General features: G+C 45.0%; 1 protein-coding gene across 1 annotated transcript; it reads left to right on the top strand.

Annotated features, from left to right (window-relative positions):
* Positions 1–70: 70 nt before the first annotated feature.
* Positions 71–10,128, top strand: TRIM45 (tripartite motif containing 45). The gene is made up of 6 exons (XM_036872339.1): positions 71–1,173; positions 3,152–3,885; positions 5,128–5,257; positions 6,107–6,221; positions 8,303–8,429; positions 9,320–10,128. Exons 1-6 carry the CDS (start codon positions 686–688, stop codon positions 9,466–9,468), a joined length of 1,743 nt encoding a protein of 580 aa, XP_036728234.1. The 5' UTR covers positions 71–685; the 3' UTR covers positions 9,469–10,128.
* Positions 10,129–18,649: the final 8,521 nt, after the last annotated feature.

Genomic DNA, 18,649 nt, shown 5'->3' with positions numbered 1-18,649 from the left:
GGATGCAGATGGTGTCACTCTGGAGGGTGGCGGGGCCCGCAGCGGCGAGGGCCGCCCCTCTCGGACGGTGATTGGGCTCGCTTGAGTAGCCCCGGGCTGCGATTGGTGCGAGGAGGGGCCAGGGCCGTCGGGCACCTTGGACCTAAGGGTGGGGAGGCGGTGGCAACCGAGGAGCCGGCGGGGTCTCGCAGGTCCCTCGTCCGCCGCGTGCCTTCTGCGGAGGGCCCAGTGAAGGGAAGGAGTGGGAGGCGCCCCCTACCTCATCACGCGGGGGCGGGGGTGGCACTTGTCGTGTGTCGGCCGCGGGACCAGTGGGGCGGGCGGTGGGAGAGGGCTGGTAGTGGAGGGTGATGGAGGTGCAGGGGTTCTGGAGTCGACAGCAGGACTAGCTGGAGACCTAAATCTGGAAGCGCTTCCGGGGAGGAGGACTTGGGGGAGACAGAGGAGGGCGTGGGCGTGTCTGGTATGGGATGCCTTGCAAAGGAGGGGGCCTTGCTGAGATCTGTGGGTGGTTCCTTTGAGGAATCCTTTTCTTCCTTTTTGCCCTTTGATTTGCCAAAGGGAGAGTCCCCATGGTCTCTGTTCAAGTTTTGGAAACTTTCTGTTTGGGTGGGCCTAATCACATACTACTTCATTTTAGAACTGCCCAGGGCCTTTTCTCATACTGAGCACAAACGTAGGGAATATGGCAGAAAAGAGGAAGCCGCTGCTGGGCTTCGTGGGCAAACTCCCCAGTGGGACCACACCTGGAAACTCAGGCAAGACTCGCTGCCCTTTGTGCATGGGGCTTTTCAAAGCCCCCAGGCTCTTGCCTTGTTTGCACACAGTTTGCACCACCTGTCTGGAGCAGCTGGAACCCTTCTCAGTAGTGGACATCCGAGGGGGAGACTCTGACACAAGCTCTGAGGGGTCAGTATTCCAGGAACTCAAGCCACGCACTCTGCAGCCGCAGATTGGCATCCTCTGTCCGGTATGTGATGCTCAGGTGGACCTGCCCACGGGTGGAGTGAAGGCTTTAACCATAGACCACCTGGCCATGAATGATGTGATGCTGGAGAGTCTGCGTGGGGAAGGCCAGGGCCTGGTGTGTGACCTGTGCAGCGACAGGGAAGTGGAGAAGAGGTGTCAGACCTGCAAAGCCAATCTCTGCCACTTCTGCTGCCAGGCTCATAGGTAAAGATGGGATACCCCACCTGGTGTGGCTTAAGAACGGAGTACAAAGAGGTGTCAAGACAGAGAAATAACCTTGGTGAGCAGATGGAAAGGAAAGCTTGAATTCCATGGAAGGTCAGAGAGCAATATACAGTGTGATTACAGATATTCCAGAACAGTAGTTAACTCCTGCAGCCTTTATATAATACCCATGATAATTATAGCATCAAAGGTTTGCAGAGTCCTTTTCAGTTTACAAAGCACTTTTACACTTTCCTTGGATCATCAATCATTTGTATAGTGAATAATTGTATTGGGTGCTAGAGAAAGTGAATGAGTATAATGACAAAGCCCGTGCCCTCGATCTCATTTGATCCTTGCAACTCATAGAAAAGCAGGCGATGTTTTCATCCCTATTTGTTATTTGGGGAAACTGAAGCTCAGCGATATGTGATTTGCCAAGGTCTCATAGCTGGTAAGTAGTGTATAACAGAACTGAATTTAAAATCCAGATCTTCTGACTGCCTTCTATGCTCTTGCTACTAATCTCTGCTGCCTTCCCAGTATAAGGTGCTGATTGGTGGGGCCCAACCTCAGCCTTTGCCTTGTACCCTAGTGTTACTTTGGAACTTGGTGAGGTGGGCTGGTAGGTGCGTATTGGGGTGCAGATTATGTCTTTTAGGGTGTTTGGTGAACAGTTTGTCACATAAATCACTTTGTCCCTTTCACACCCCCTTCCCCCATTCCAGAACATCACAATGTAAGATGGCCAAGGTTTTAGGATTAGCCTACCATAGTTTTTAAGTTCTGCCTTCCATGTGTTTTCTGGCCTCACCAACAGAACAAGTTAGTAGTCTTCGGTCTTTCTATTTTTAACTTGTAATTAGGACGACTTTGCTGCCAGCTAAACAGCTGACCCTATTTTGTCTACAGCCACTCTTCTGGTGCCGGAATAGGCATGTAAGCTTGATGTTGCTATAATGCTAACGGGGAAAATCTGAACAGTTACCATGGTTTCCTAGGGATTTCCCTGAATCTCTAGAGGGCTACAGAAAAGGGGAATTAAAAGAGAGGTTTGATTTTACTGACCACTGATTTTGCTCTCTCTAATAATGTTGATGACGCTTGTTGAGGAAAATTCTAGCTTGCTGCTTTGGGTGACGTAGGCACTAGTCAAAGGAAATGCTTTACCAGAGTGTTAGGTGGAAGCTGAGGGAGACTGTCGTGGCCAGCTAGCTGCTTTTTTTTTTTTTTTTTTTTTAAATTTTATTTATTTATTTATTTATTTATGGCTGTGTTGGGTCTTCGTTTCTGTGCAAGGGCTTTCTCTAGTTGCGGCAAGTGGGGGCCACTCTTCATCGCAGTGCGCGGGCCTCTCACTATCGTGGCCTCTCTTGTTGCGGAGCACAGGCTCCAGACACGCAGGCTCAGTAGTTGTGGCTCACGGGCTTAGTTGCTCCGCGGCATGTGGGATCTTCCCAGACCAGGGCTCGAACCCGTGTCCCCTGCATTGGCAGGCAGATTCTCAACCACTGCGCCACCAGGGAAGCCCTAGCTGCTTTTTAATTGCCTGAGGTTTATTGCTGTGCCATCTGGCACAGGTCTGGTCTCTTGCTGCTGGGTCTCCACTGTGCTCTCCCCTCTAGCTTGCTGCAGGAGCAGGCTGTGGCTCTTGCCTAAACTTGACAAATTAATTCTTTGGGGAAAGTTCCAGGATGTAGCCTTAGCATTGCAACCTCTGGCAAAGTCAGGTGCCAAGCCAGAGAGCCCTAGCCTACTGTCATTTAATCCTATACAGCAGCCCTTTCAGGTAGGTATTATCCCCACAGTACAGAAGAGGAACTGGAATCCGAGAGGGTCATGTGGTTAGTAAGAGGTTAGAATGAGGAACCGAACCCAGATTTGCTGGACTTCAGAGCCCGTGCTCTTAAAACTGCCGGACTGTTTCCCAAGTAGAGTTGTCCCCTCACTTCCCGTTCCCGACTCTGTTTGCCCCCAGGCGGCAGAAGAAGACGACTTACCATACCATGGTGGACCTGAAAGACCTGAAAGGCTACAGCCAGATGGGGAAACCCATTCCGTGTCCTGCCCACCCCGCGGAGGAGCTGAGACGGTTCTGCGAGCTCTGCGACCAGCCCGTGTGCCGGGACTGCGTGGTGGGGGAGCACCGGGAGCACCCCTGCGAGCTCACCAGCAGCGCTGTCCACAAGCACGGGGACTCCATGCGGGAGCTCCTCAAAGGCACCCAGCCCCACGTGGAGGCCCTGGAGAAGGCCCTGGCACAGATCGAAGGGACCAACGGCGCCCTGCGGGAACGGGTGGAGGCTGTGGCCGCCGACATCCGCACCTTCTCCGAGGGCTACATCAGGGCCATCGAGGAGCATCGCGACAAGCTGCTGAAGCAGCTGGAAGACATCCGGATCCAGAAGGAAAACTCCCTGCAGCTGCAGAAGGCACAGCTGCAGCAGCTGCTGGCAGACATGCGGACCGGAGTGGAGTTCACCGAGCGCTTGCTGACCAGTGGCTCCGACCTGGAGATCCTCATCACCAAAGGGGTGGTCATGGAACGGCTCACGAAGTTGAACAAAGTGGCATATAGTGCCCGTCCTGGAGTGAACGAGAAGATCACCTTCTCTCCTAAGGAGAAAGCAGGCCTGTGCCGTGGCTATGAAGTTTATGGGGCCATCAGTACCAAAGAGGTCGATCCAGCCAAATGTGTCCTTCAAGGGGAAGGTAGGAAGGCATTTCCCACTGGCACTGAGAGGACAGTGGACAGGACATGGTGTTAAAGACATGTGGCTTTTTCAGCCATGGCCTTCATTTAGCTAGGGAGAGAGACATGTGGATCCAATGGATGGTGACCCCTCCCTTGTCCTTTTCTTTCTGATTTGTTCTGGTCAGGGTACAGTTAAGATCCCTACAGGGGTGAAGCTTGACCCTTTTCCAGTAGAGAAAAGTAGTAACTACCAAGGAACTCAAGGATCATGCTGTTTCTCTCAGATGACAGGACAGAGGCAGTGTCCATAGGAGATAACAGCATAGACCTCAGGGCAGGGCAGAATCCTGCCTGTTCAGAGAGGATGGCTTGGACCAAGTTCTGAAGAGAGTTGCTGAGGAGTGAGGATGACAGGATTATGGTTTGCTTTCTTCCATGCCCTCTTTGGTTCATGTAAGCCACATGTTGGCACTTGAAGGAATATGATAGGCATTTCAGTCAGTAGAGGGGAAAAACAATTTCTTTTGACCACATTGTTCTCTTCCTGAAGGAAGCACATTGATCAAACATATATTTCACAGATCAGTCCTCACAGGAAGACTCTATTCTAGAGTCATCCTAACTGGCACAGGAATTCTTACCTGTTCGGAGGTCACAGATCCCTTTGAGAATGATCTCTCCCCAAGAAACACCCATTAATTTGGGCATACAATTTCAGGAGATTCTTAGACCCTTCATAAGGCCTCATAGTAGTTCACGAACCCCAGGTTAAGAAGCCTGTTTCATCTGACTTCTGGACCAGAGGCTGTAGCTATTGAATATGCCCCCAACACCATGGCACAGCTACCACGCTGTGGAGGACTTCACAGCATGAAGAGTCCCAGGTGGTCACCCTGTACCCCCTGCCTCTTCCAGCAGGATCTGCAGCTCAGGGTAGTTTGGGGTTACCAGCCTCTCTCACAGTGTCCAGAGGTTGTTTTCTCTGAATACATACATCAAGCCTGAGCGTTTTCAAACCTTCCTTAAGGCTGAAATTAAGGTCCAGGATCCTATATGATCCAAGAGCAGCTGCTGGCTGAGACAGAAGCAGGCTCACCGGGAGAGACTCCCAAGAGTTATGCCGGGGAGAGAAAAGAAAGGGAGGAAACTGGAAACACAGCTTTTTGTTCTAAAGAGAAAAAGCAAGATGGTGTCTGATCTGGGGATACAGTCACCAAAGTTGGCCTTTGAGGTGAGGATGGAGTGTTTATCTTCCGCAGATCTCCACAGAGCCCGCGAGAAACAGACAGCCTCTTTCACCGTCATTTGTAAGGACGCAGCAGGAGAGAGCATGGGCAGGGGAGGAGAGAACATTCAAGTCGCAGTAGTCCCTAAAGATAAGAAAGACAGGTTTGTATTATACACTCAGGCGTCACAGGTAACGAGCGGTGATGCGACTGGAAACCCGAGGTCCTTTGCAGTAGTGGGGCTGTAACGGCAGTAGTTCCAGCCTACCTCCCCATGATGCCATTGAAAAGTGCAATAGGACCAAGTGGACCAGATGTGTTTCCTTGTGTGGGTTTTAGGCGTGTATTCAATTCTCTCCCAAAGGTCTGATCTGCCCCTCAGACTGTCTTCATCCCAAGCTTCGAATAGACTGAAAAATATTCCGTGTTAGATTGAATGGTGCCCTTCTCAAAATTCAGCCTCACTTTGCTACTAAATTGTGCTGGGAGCAAAGTTATACGTCTCTGGAATTAGAGGAGGGAGGAGGGAGGACGAAGAGCAGGAGGGTACAACAGAAGCTGACGGGAGAGAACACAGCGACGCTTTCAAGGAATTCACCAGAACATCCGATTAAATCAGCATTTATGTTGCTTACCTTCTGTTGTAAAATTAATTTCCGAGACAAGTAGAAGATACATCCTGCTTGGGGGACATTTAAAATTAATAGTGGATTTATGGTGTAGAGCAGGGGTCCCCAGCCCCGTTAGGAACCGGGCCGCACAGCAGGAGGTGAGCGGCAGGCAAGCGAGCGAAGCTTCATCTGCCGATCCCCATCACTCCCCATCGCTCGCATTACCGCCTGAACCCTTCCCCTCGCCACCGCATCCGTGGAAAAATTGTCTTCCACGAAACTAGTCCCTGGTGCCAAAAAGGTTGGGGACCGCTGGTGTAGAGTTTACATCCTAAAATAGTGGGTAACTGAAGCAGGCTTGTGAGAATGAGTGGTATCTTTGAACTCTCCCCTCCATCCAGTCCAGTCAAAACGATGGTCCACGATAACAAGGATGGGACATACTACGTTTCCTATACCCCCAAGGAACCTGGCATCTACACTGTGTTCGTCTGTGTCAAGGAACAACACGTGCAGGTGAGTGAGACCTTACCTGTGCTTCCCTGACCTCCTTTCACCCTGGCCTCCCTGGGTTTTGTCATCTTAGGACGTGGAGACATTTCTCACAGGATCAGCTGTATAGAGGGCTTGAACAGGATTCTCTTCTTTCTTACTTCGCCTCACTTTAGAAATGGCCCAGATTTTGCAGCTCTTTTTCTTACGAGAGGATGCTGGTGACCATAAGAACTCTCTATCCCTACTTTACCTCCTGGAAGTTGTGCTTGTATTTTATCATTCTCCCAGTTAGTTTGTTGGAATTCTTAATTTGGGAAAGATGCCTTGATCACAGAGGGGCCAATCTACCAGCGGACAAGCATACACACATTAGAGCAGTATAATCTAGCTCAGGATTTTCCAGCTTTTTCAGACTATGACCAGACATGGACTTACTGGAACACCATTGGGAAAGTTATACCCTCTCTTCTTGACTGACCAGTCATCTGTCTGCCTAACCATCTGCCCAGATAATTCTCTACTCTGTTTATATGTATATGCTTGTCTGTTACCTCCACAGATACATGTTAACGGTTTCTGGTTTAGAGATTATGAATTTTTAAAAATTGGGTAATACTCAACATGTCCAGCAGAATCTCTGCTGACATTCGAGCTGTCAGAGGTTTCCCCCAACCAGAAATCAACACTGACAGGGACAATAAAGCACCACAGAGCATCATGATGTGTTAGGCTTGTGTTCTGTGCCCTAGGAAGACTCATATTCAATAGCCACTTGCTGCTTGCCTAATTGCAGGATGTCAGACGGGTTAGGTGTTGTTTTTTTTTTTTAATTTTAAAAATTTATTTATTATTTATTTATAAATTTATTTATTTTATTTATTTTGGCTGCATTGGGTTCTCGTTGCTGCGCACGGTCTTTCTCTAGTTGTGGCGAGTGGGGGCTACTCCTCATTGTGGTACGCGGGCCTCTCATCGCAGTGGCTTCTCCCATTGCAGAGCGCGGGCTCTAGGCACGTGGGCTTTGGTAGCCGTGGCACGCAGGCTCAGTAGTTGTGGCGCACGGACTCAGTAGTTGTGGCACACGGGCCCAGCCGCTCCGCGGCATGTGGGATCCTCCCGGACCAGGGCTCGAACCCGTGTCCCCCGCATTGGCAGGCGGACTCCCAACCACTGCGCCACCAGGGAAGCCTGGGTTAGGTGTTTTTACAAACATTATTTCACTTTTCCTCCAAATCACTGAGGCATAAGGATCATCATCCAACTGGACCGAGAAAACAAACTTGCCACAATACACAGTACCTGTGTGGCAAAATCATAATTTGAACCCATAGCTTTGAACTCCAGGTTGTTTTTAAAATAGACTGTAAACTCTTTAAAGGCAGAGAGATTTAACATTTGAAAGGCTTCTAAGGTGCCAGCCTCTCTGCTTTGTGCTTTTGCAGAATGTGTGGTTCTCATGCAGGGATAGGCACATAGCAACACTTATTAAATATTTACTGTTTAACATAGGGTAGAAATTGGAGAATGGAAGTTATCCTTGAAGGAAAAGAGGCAGGAGAGTTTCTAATCTGAGAATTATTAACCACAGGCTCTTAACCTTCCTCCCTTCCATCTATCTTCACCAACCCAGAGTGAGGGGATGGGTAAACAGTTGTGTCCAGGATGGAGGGATGGAAGGAGAGGAGCTGGCTCAGTATGTGAGGGGAGGGGGGGTGTGGCTGAGAAATTGGAGAAAGGACCACAGATGTCCTCACCTTGTGGTTGTGTGCTCTATAGTTACCCAAGCTTGCTCAGGAATGGAGGAGATAGAGACCAAGGTCAGTGACGTGAAAGCACAGTTGGGTTTCCTAGTGTGTCAGGTGGTCTGCATGCTGGGAGAGCAGCACGGATTCCTTGACTCCCCGCTCACTGCATTTGTATCTGGCCCCGTGCAGCTCAGCGCCCAGCTGGTTGCTGTCCCCCAGTCGCTGTCTCCCTCCTGCTGTCCTCGTCCCTCCGGGGACAGGCCCTGCGGCTTGCACTCCGTTTAGTACGTGTGATGCTCAGCACACCCCTGTTGACTCACAAGGTGCTGTTCTTTGCTCTTGGTCTGAACACTGAAGGGCTCACCATTCACTGTGACCGTGAGGAAACGGCACCGCTCACACCCAGGCGTGTTTCACTGCTGCACGTTCTGCTCCAGCGGAGGCCAGAAAACTGCTCGCTGCGCGTGTGGAGGCACCATGCCGGGTAAGGGGAACCAGTCGCTCCTGAAAGCCCTCGCTCTCCCTCTGCTGCTGTCTCCCAGCAGCGGGATCAACTACCACAGCAACCAGCTTCGGGGTGTTCAGACTTAGGCTTTGTTTCTAGAAATGTAGTCTGTGCATATAAATATGTCACAGTTCTAAAAGTTTCACTTAAAGCTTTTTCGTTCTGGAAACTGAAGTAGCAAGCTGCAAAGTTCTGAGTTTTTTAGTTTTGATACACTTCACCAATCCTAGGAGCCCTGTGCTTCTCCTAGAATGCTCGATTTCAGCCTGTACCCTTTCCAACAGCCTGAGCAGTATCAAAGATGTAAACGCACTCCGTTCCTTTTAAAACCTTACAGAAATTCCAAACAAGGCAGGGATGGGAGAACAGATGAATAAATTAACTGAACCAGGTCTGGCTCTTTTCTTGGGGGAAGGGAGGGTGGGCAAGAGGGTCAGCTCAGGCAAGAGATCTAATTATTTTCAGTATTCTGTGGTGTCCTTACTCTAATGGTGGGCCTTAAGATAGGCTCTTGTAAACTTTCATATAAACACTTCAGGATCTATTTTGTTTATTTCCACCACTCTGCCCTTCCCTTTCATCTAGATTATGTTACAGTTAAAATCCAAACCAGTTCTTCTCCTTGAGTTAGCAGAGTGTTAAAATAACACTCTTCTTAGAACTTCAGCTAACCTGAATTGATTTGCTGTCTTCAGTCTTGAGAGTTCTCCTGACTACAGAGGTGTCGAATAGCTTGTTCCTCTCGCCGGGTTTTTATTAGACGTTTTCACGTCCATGAGTCTGAATGTCGCCAGGAGCATTAATTTCTGTGGTAACCGCTGGACTTTCCTCTAATGGTGGTTCTCCCCTCTCCTCTTTGAACCATGCAGGTGGGTACCTAGGCTGTGGCCACGGACACAAAGGCCACCCGGGGCGCCCCCACTGGTCGTGCTGTGGGAAGTTTACCGAAAAGTCGGAGTGCACGTGGGCAGGTGGGCAGAGCGCAGCACGGAGTCTACTGAGGACGGTGGCCCTCTGACGGCTTCCTGGGTCTGTGGTCACAGCTGCGGCCAGCACGGCTTCAGATCACCAGAGGACCCCTGACCTTAATGCTGAAGAAACTGACAGAATTAAAAACAAAGTGCCTTATGTTATACCCTGGAGTCCAAGTCCCTTTTTGTGAGTTACTCACTGATTGTACATGCAGGTGGTCGAGCACCAGAGACCACACTACGTTTCTCTTCTTCTTGGCCAAAGGTCTTTGGGGGGAGGGGAGGCAGTCAGCTGTCTGGTTAAAGTTAATACCAGATGGTGCCCCTCATTAGTGTCCTTTTAAAACATATATACTGTAGTCCAGTAGGAGAGCAACTGTACAAAATGGCTAAAATAGATTTTAGAATCATACAGTGTGTATCTTAGTTCATCTTCAAAGCAGACAGATCTTTGAAACTAGCGGTTGTTAATCAAGCTGGCTTTATAGGAGGAGTATAATGTATGCACTACTGTTTTAAAACAGTGTCAGTGTGTGCATGTTTTTGTATGACTGAGCCCATTCATCGTAAGTCTAATAAACTCGTTAGAAATAATGTACTCATGTAGACTAGCAATATAGTATGTAGATGTGATCTCAGTTGTAAACAGAAAAATCTAATTGAATAAACTCTGTATCACTCCCTCAAAAAAAAAAATGTCCTTTCTGTACCAAGGAGGCTCCCTTCTGTTTTGTACAGACATGGAGGTACCCATGCCATTGGAACTTAGCACTCACGGGGGTAATTTAGTTCCTCACTTTTTGATGTATAACTTTCTTATTTCTCCCTGAGCTACGTGTTATTTAGATATTTCCCTCAGAGAATAAAAACCTCCTTTCCTCATATCCACTTGTTGCTAGCACACTTTAGATGGATTATAATGTGATATTGCTGTTTAGGTGGAGGTCCACCACTTCCCCTCTACACCACGTTCATCTCATAACCCTAGAGCCTAGAAGATTACTGTTTGGTCAGGGGCAGACACGTAGTCAGTAAATAAAGGGGAATGCTGTTGAAATAGAACCTCATAAATTCCTTGCAGATGTACTCATGCCAGGTGATCCAGATACCTTCATCCTCCTCACATCTCTCACCCTCTTTGTCTTTTAAAGAACTGTCTTCAGTTTTGTCTGTATACCTAGGAAGTTAACTAGAAGCTTTGACTCCTAGAGCATGCCTGCTTAACTGAAGAGAATTCTTGGGAGAGGAGGTACACAGCACTGGTGCCCCAGCCCTGCCGTGGTCTTCACTGTATATAGTTTGTGTGTTCTTCTGGGACACTTGATTTCTTATATAGCAAAAACTCAGCATATATTAAATATAATTATTGAAATCTGCAATGTAAGATCCATTAAGAAGTGACTCATTGGAATGGTGAATTGGGTCAGGCAAAGGAAGTGAAATAATTAGACAAAACACACTGTCAGGTCATCCTGGAAAAATTTCCTCCTTAAGGCTGATAGACGTGAGCTACATTGTAGCTGTAAATACGAAGATATTTACTATATTTTCTCCCTTTTCTGGAAAGATTCCCTTCAGCCTTCTCTCTGACCAAAATCTGATATTCCCAGAACTCCCTGATGGCCCTGTAACCCTCTGAAATTATTATTTGCTCCTCCTCACTCCTTATAATCACTGGGCCCAGAGGTCAGGTAGGAGTCCTTTAGCTCAGCACTGCTGCTTTAAGATCAGTGGTTATCAACTGATGTTGTGAATTTGTCCCCCAAGGATTTCAGGAAAGTCTCAGACATTTTTCCTTGCCACAGCTGGGGGCAGGGTGCCACGAGCATCTCTTGGGTAGAAGTCAGAAATGCTGCTTATGCCCAGTTCGCGCCAGCTTCCCACAATGAAGAATTATTCCGTCCAAAGTGTTAATAGCGCTGCTGTCGAGAAATCCCGTTCTAGACCATTATTCCTCCTCCTTTAAAAATGGCCAGCCTTAAAGCTCAGGCTTTTATGCAAGCTGTTACCCCTACGTGGTTCAGCCCTCCACAGAGCCCCGAGTCATTCCCCCTTTTTCCTTGAAGATTTTAGCACCAAACTTGCTGCTACTCCAGTACTACTCCTCATCAGTCTTAGAATAATTCAATATCCACAAAGACATCTTAACTCCATGACTCTAATGTTCTTGTTTCCCTCACCCAGCAGTCAGTCATACCCTAGACCTTGATTCCAGCTGCTCCCTCTGCATAATCTCAATTTCAAGCATCCTGCAACCAAGACCTCCCATCTTTCCAGATCACCCACCTGACTCTACTAATTCTTCTGCCTCCCTGGAATCCCCAGTGCAGTGACCACCTTCCCACTGTTCCCTTCCCCCGCCTCGTGTCCTTTCCTTCATCCTCACTCAGTTTAGACTCTACAGAGCATCATCACGCTCCTGCATGTAGTCTCCCTCTGTCCTCTTTGCCTGGCAAAACCCCAGATTAGATCCAGATCTCCATCTAACCCAACTGAATGATCCTGGAGAAAATCACGAACGTATGATGACTAGTCTCCCTTTAAATCTATGACCACTGATCTTGATGGGCTCTTAGCATTGCCCAGTAGTAGTCTGACATCTCTCTAGTCCATTTATTCTCCACTCTCCTAGACAATTATATTTCCTACTTTCTTCTCAAATTGCAATTCGTACTCCACTTCCCCTCTCCACTTACGATCTTGCTTCCTATTTCACCAAGAAAACGAAAGGATTCAGAAGAGAATTTCCTGACCTTCCATGTCTACAAATCTACCTATATGCCTATCAAAAGCAAACTTTTATATGAGCTCTCATTCCATCTCTACAACCCAGGAACGTTGCTCCAGTAATTTTCCCCTCTACTGGATGGCTAATTTCAGAAAATAAACATGCTACAATATTCCCTATCTTAAAAAACAAATTTCCCTTGATTTTTGTATGAGACTTCTAGGGCTGCCATATAGAATACCACAGACTGGGTGGTTTAAACAACAGAAATTTCTTTTCTCACAGTTCTGGAGGCTGGAAGTCCAAGGCGCCAGTGGGGTTGGTTTCTCCTGAGGCCTCTCCCTGGCTTGCAGGTGGCCACCTTCTCCTGTGTCATCACGTGGCCTTTTTCTGCACATGCATCCCTGATGTCTCTCCCTCTTCTTATTAAGACACCAGTCCTATTGAATTAGGGTTCACCCATATGATCTCATTTAACCTTAATTATCTCCTTAAAGGCCCTGTCTCCAAATACAGTCACACTGGGGGCTAGGACTTCAATCTATGAATTTGTGGGGAACACAGATCAGTCCACAACAGTTTTTTTCATCCCCTCTGACAGCTGCTCCATTTTTCTGCTTCCCTTTAAAAAGACCTCAAAAAAAAATTGTTTGCTATCTCTACTTCCCCTCCTTGAATTCTCTCTTGGATCTAATCCAGTCTTTAATCCTTACCACTCCCCTGAAACAGCTCTTGTAAAGGTCACCTGTAATATCCATGTTATGGAATCCAATGGTCAGTTCTTGATCTTTATCCTCTTTGACCTATCAACAGCATTTAACACAGCTGATCACTTTCCCCTCCAAGAAAGATCTTCTTCACTTGGTTTATCTGGCATCACTCTTCTTCTTTATTTATTTATTCATTCATTCATTTATTTATTTTTGGCTGTGTTGGGTCTTCGTTGCTGTGCACGGGCTTTCTCTAGTTGCGGCAAGCGGGGGCTACTCTTTGTTGCAGTGCGTGGGCTTCTCATTGCGGTGGCTTCTCTTGTTGTGGTTGTGGAGCACAGGTTCTAGGTGCGTGGGCTTCAGTAGTTGTGGCACGAGGGCTCAGTAGTTGTGGCTCATGGGCTCTAGAGCACAGGCTCAGTAGTTGTGGTGCAACGCGCTTAGTTGCTCCACGACACGTGGGATCTTCCCAGACCAGGGATTGAACCCGTGTCCCCTGCACTGGCAGGCGGATTCTTATCCACCGCGCCACCAGGGAAGTCCCGCATCACTCTTCTTAATCACTTATCTCATTGACTTCCTTTCTCTAGTTCCTCATCTCTCCAGTCTCTACACATTTAAGAGCTCCAAGGATTAGTTCCTGCATTTTTATCTTCCCCCCACTTCCTAGGTGATTTCATCCTCTCATGAGTTTAAGTGCCTTTTATACACTGATGACTCCTAAATTTATCTCCAGCTCCAAACTCCATATGATTATATCCAAGAGCTTACTTAACATCTCCACTTGGATGTATCATAGGCACCTCATCTTTAAGATGTCCAAAACAGAACTCTCAATTTCCAATTCTCACTGCCCAACTGACCACCAGCACCAAAGTGTTTTTCCTGCAGTCTTCTCCAGCTCTTTGAAAGGAAAGTCCAAATCCACTCCTACAGGGGGTGGAGCCAGTCACCTTGGAAACATCCTTGACTCCCCTCTCAGGCTTTACGTCCAATCCACTGGCAAATCCCATCTGCCATCCCTTCAAAATGTATCTGCTGAGCACTGCTCTCTGCCTACACTGCTAACCACACTGGTCTGAGATGCCATGATTTCTCACCTGGACTTTTGCAATGGCCTTCTAAGTAGTCTCTCTGCTTTCACTCTCAACTGTCTACAGTCTATTCTCCACCCAACAGTCCTTTTAAAATACATCTGATTGTGTCACTCGTCTTGCTCGACAACCTCCAAAGGCCTCCCATCTTAATCAGAACAGCCTTTACACCAGCATGTAAGACCCTGCAGGACCTGGATCCTTGCTCTTCTCTCTTTCCTACCCATCCCCCCACCCCCATCACTCTATTCCAGCCAAACTGGCCTGTCTGGGGCCCCTCAAACTCTGTCTTTTTTTTTTTTTTTTTTCACACACACACACACTGTATTTTATTTTTACAAGACATAAATAGACTGACACCAAGCATTGTACATGAATGACCACAACAAAAGCAACAATGATTGCAATTACCAAACATGAAACACACTCATACTATGTCATAATATTGACATTCAGTCCAGTAATCCTCCACTGTAACAGCTCCTTTACTTTGCAGTGAAAATTGATTTGTATATTCTTTGCCTCTGAGTCCTTGTGGGATTTTTTTTTTTTAAATTCAGACAGAAAGTCACAAAAATTATACTCATCCTCATCAGTTCACTCAGTCCCATGTAATTAATTTTTTTTTCATCTTGATCTTTTGTTAGCACTTTTATGAGTTCATCAGTTTTTTCATTAGAGTTCTGAAAATGCTTATTCATTCAGTTCAGCAGTACAGTCAGTTACCAGAAACCTGTACTTGTCAGAGTCTTTTCCATGAATTTCTTGAAGATGAAACCCTTTTATAGGAACATATTTGCAAAATCATCAGAGTACACCCAGAACTGTCTGTAAATGACAAAAGACTTAAAAATGACCACGGTTAAAGATTTGATGAAAGTTCATACTAATGCAGTTGACAAGAAAATTAGTTATTTCTGAGATATACATTTTAAAGTAATAACTAGGATTATTACTTATAACATTATACCAGAACATATAAGATTTTTAGAAATTTCATGTAATGTCTGAAACATTTATATTAACATATTTCCATACATATTTCCATACAAATACAAATATAAGATTTTTAGAAATTTCATGTAATGTCTGAAACATTTATATTAACATATTTCCATACATATTTCCATACAAATACAAATATAAGATTTTTAGAAATTTCATGTAATGCCTGAAACATTTATATTAACATATTTCCATACAATAACCCAATGAAAGTTTAGTATTAGTTGTTTTGTTTGTTTTTTTTATACTGCAGGTTCTTATTAGGCATCAGTTTCATACACATCAGTGTATACATGTCAATCCCAATTGCCCAATCCAGCACACCACCATCCCCACCTCACCGTAGTTTTCCCCCCTTGGTGTCCATATGACCATTCTCTACATTTGTGTCTCAACTTCTGCCCTGCAAACTGGCTCATCTGTACCATTTTTCTAGGTTCCACATACATGCATTAATATACGATATTTGTTTTTCTCTTTCTGACTTACTTCACTCTGTATGACAGTCTCTAGATCCATCCATGTCTCAACAAATGACTCAATTTCGTTCCTTTTTATGGCTGAGTAATATTCCATTGTATATATGTACCACAACTTCTTTGTCCATTCGTCTGTTGATGGGCATTTAGGTTGCTTCCATGACCTGGCTATTGTAAATAGTGCTGCAATGAACATTCGGGTGCATGTGTCTTTTTGAATTACGGTTTTCTCTGGGTATATGCCCAGTAGTGGGATTGCTGGGTCATATGGTAATTCTATTTTTAGTTTTTTAAGGAACCTCCATACTGTTCTCCATAGTGGCTGTATCAATTTACATTCCCACCAACAGTGCAAGAGGGTTCCCTTTTCTCCACACCCTCTCCAGCATTTGTTGTTTGTAGATTTTCTGATGATGCCCATTCTAACAGGAGTGAGGTGATACCTCATTGTAGTTTTGATTTGCATTTCTCTAATAATTAGTGATGTTGAGCATCTTTTCATGTGCTTCGTGGCCATCTGTATGTCTTCTTTGGAGAAATGTCTATTTAGGTCTTCTGCCCATTTTTGGATTGGGGTGTTTGTTTCTTTGATATTGAGCTGAATGAGCTGTTTATATATTTTGGAGATTAATCCTTTGTCCGTTGATTCATTTGCAAATATTTTCTCCCATTCTGAGGGTTGTCTTTTCGTCTTGTTTATGGTTTCCTTTGCTGTGCAAAAGCTTTGAAGTTTCATTAGGTCCCATTTGTTTATTTTTGTTTTTATTTCCATTACTCTAGGAGGTGGATCAAAAAAGATCTTGCTGTGATTTATGTCAAAGAGTGTTCTTCCTATGTTTTCCTCTAAGAGTTTTATAGTGTCCAGTCTTATATTTAGGTCTCTAATCCATTTTGAGTTTATTTTTGTGTATGGTGTTAGGGAGTATTCTAATTTCATTCTTTTACATGTAGCTGTCCAGTTTTCCCAGCACCACTTATTGAAGAGACTGTCTTTTCTCCATTGTATATCTTTGCCTCCTTTGTCATAGATTAGTTGACCATAGGTGCGTGGGTTAATCTCTGGGCTTTCTATCTTGTTCCATTGATCTATGTTTCTGTTTTTGTGCCAGTACCATACTGTCTTGATTACTGTAGCTTTGTAGTATAGTCTGAAGTCTGGGAGTCTGATTCCTCCAGCTCCATTTTTTTCCCTCAAGACTGCTTTGGCTATTCGGGGTCTTTTGTGTCTCCATACAAATTTTAAGATGATTTGTTCTAGCTCCGTAAAAAATGCCATTGGTAATTTGATAGGGATTGCATTGAATCTGTAGATTGCTTTGGGTAGTATACTCATTTTCACAATGTTGATTCTTCCAATCCAAGAACATGGTATATCTCTCCATCTGTTGGTATCATCTTTAATTTCTTTCATCAGTGTCTTATAGTTTTCTGCATACAGGTCTTTCGTCTCCCTAGGTAGGTTTATTCCTAGGTATTTTATTCTTTTTGTTGCAATGGTAAATGGGAGTGTTTCCATAATTTCTCTTTCAGGTTTTTCATCATTAGTGTATAGGAATGCAAGAGATTTCTGTGCATTAATTTTGTATCCTGCAACTTTACCATATTCATTAATCAGCTCTAGCAGTTTTCTGGTGGCAGTTTTAGGATTCTCTATGTATAGTATCATGTCATCCGCAAACAGTGACAGTTTTACTTCTTCTTTTCCAATTTGTATTCCTTTTATTTCTTTTTCTTCTCTGATTGCCGTGGCTAGGACTTCCAGAACTATGTTGAATAATAGTGGTGAGAGTGGACATCCTTGTCTCGTTCCTGATCTTAGAGGAAATGCTTTCAGTTTTTCACCATTGAGAATGATGTTTGCTGTGGGTTTGTCATATATGGCCTTTATTATGTTGAGGTAGGTTCCCTCTATGCCCACTTTCTGGAGAGTTTTTATCAGAAATGGGTGTTGAATTTTGTCAAAAGCTTTTTCTGCATCTATTGAGATGATCATATGGTTTTTATTCTTCAATTTGTTAATATGGTGTATCACATTGATTGATTTGCGTATATTGAAGAATCCTTGCATCCCTGGGATAAATCCCACTTGATCGTGGTGTATGATCCTTTTAATGTGTTGCTGGATTCTGTTTGCTAGTATTTTGTTGAGGATTTTTGCATCTATATTCATCAGTGATATTGGTCTGTAATTTTCTTTTTTTGTAGTGTCTTTGTCTGGTTTTGGTATCAGGGTGATGGTGGCCTCATAGAATGAGTTTGGGAGTGTTCCTTCCTCTGCAATTTTTTGGAAGAGTTTGAGAAGGATGGGTGTTAGCTCTTCTCTAAATGTTTGATAGAATTCACCTGTGAAGCCATCTGGTCCTGGACTTTTGTTTGTTGGAAGATTTTTAATCACAGTTTCAATTTCATTACTTGTGATTGGTCTGTTCATATTTTCTGTTTCTTCCTGATTCAGTCTGGGAAGGTTATACCTTTCTAAGAATTTGTCCATTTCTTCCAGGTTGTCCATTTTATTGGCATAAAGTTGCTTGTAGTAGTCTCTTAGGATGCTTTGTATTTCTGCGGTGTCTGTTGTAACTTCTCCTTTTTCATTTCTGATTTTATTGATTTGAGTCCTCTCCCTCTTTTTCTTGATGAGTCTGGCTAATGGCTTATCAATTTTGTTTATCTTCTCAAAGAACCAACTTTTAGTTTTATTGATCTTTGCTATTGTTTTCTTTGTTTCTATTTCATTTATTTCTGCTCTGATCTTTATGATTTCTTTCCTTCTGCTAACTTTGGGTTTTGTTTGTTCTTCTTTCTCTAGTTTCTTTAGGTGTAAGGTTAGATTGTTTACTTGAGATTTTTCTTGTTTCTTTAGGTAGGCTTGTATAGCTATAAACTTCCCTCTTAGAACCGCTTTTGCTGCATCCCATAGGTTTTGGGTCGTCGTGTTTTCATTGTCATTTGTCTCTAGGTATTTTTTGATTTCCTCTTTGATTTCTTCAGTGATCTCTTGGTTATTTAGTAACGTATTGTTTAGCCTCCATGTGTTTGTCCTTTTTACGTTTTTTTCCCTGTAATTCATTTCTAATCTCATAGCGTTGTGGTCAGAAAAGATGCTTGATATGATTTCAATTTTCTTAAATTTACTGAGGCTTGATTTGTGACCCAAGATGTGATCTATCCTGGAGAATGTTCCGTGCGCACTTGAGAAGAACGTGTAATCTGCT

This window comes from Balaenoptera musculus, chromosome 1 (assembly GCF_009873245.2).
Source record: "Balaenoptera musculus isolate JJ_BM4_2016_0621 chromosome 1, mBalMus1.pri.v3, whole genome shotgun sequence".
In the NCBI taxonomy this organism is placed as follows: Eukaryota; Metazoa; Chordata; class Mammalia; order Artiodactyla; family Balaenopteridae; genus Balaenoptera; species Balaenoptera musculus.
The sequence above is the reverse complement of the archived record's forward strand: the minus strand, read 5'-3'. Positions and strand labels throughout refer to the sequence as shown.

Excerpts from the sequence above, each read along its gene's own strand:
- TRIM45 (XM_036872339.1), top strand. The coding sequence starts at position 686 with ATGGCAGAAAAGAGGAAGCCGCTGCTGGGCTTCGTGGGCAAACTCCCC. Across the intron at positions 1,174-3,151 it reads TTCTGCTGCCAGGCTCATAG|GCGGCAGAAGAAGACGACTT; the intron begins GTAAAGATGGGA and ends GTTTGCCCCCAG. Across the intron at positions 5,258-6,106 it reads CCTAAAGATAAGAAAGACAG|TCCAGTCAAAACGATGGTCC; the intron begins GTTTGTATTATA and ends CCCTCCATCCAG.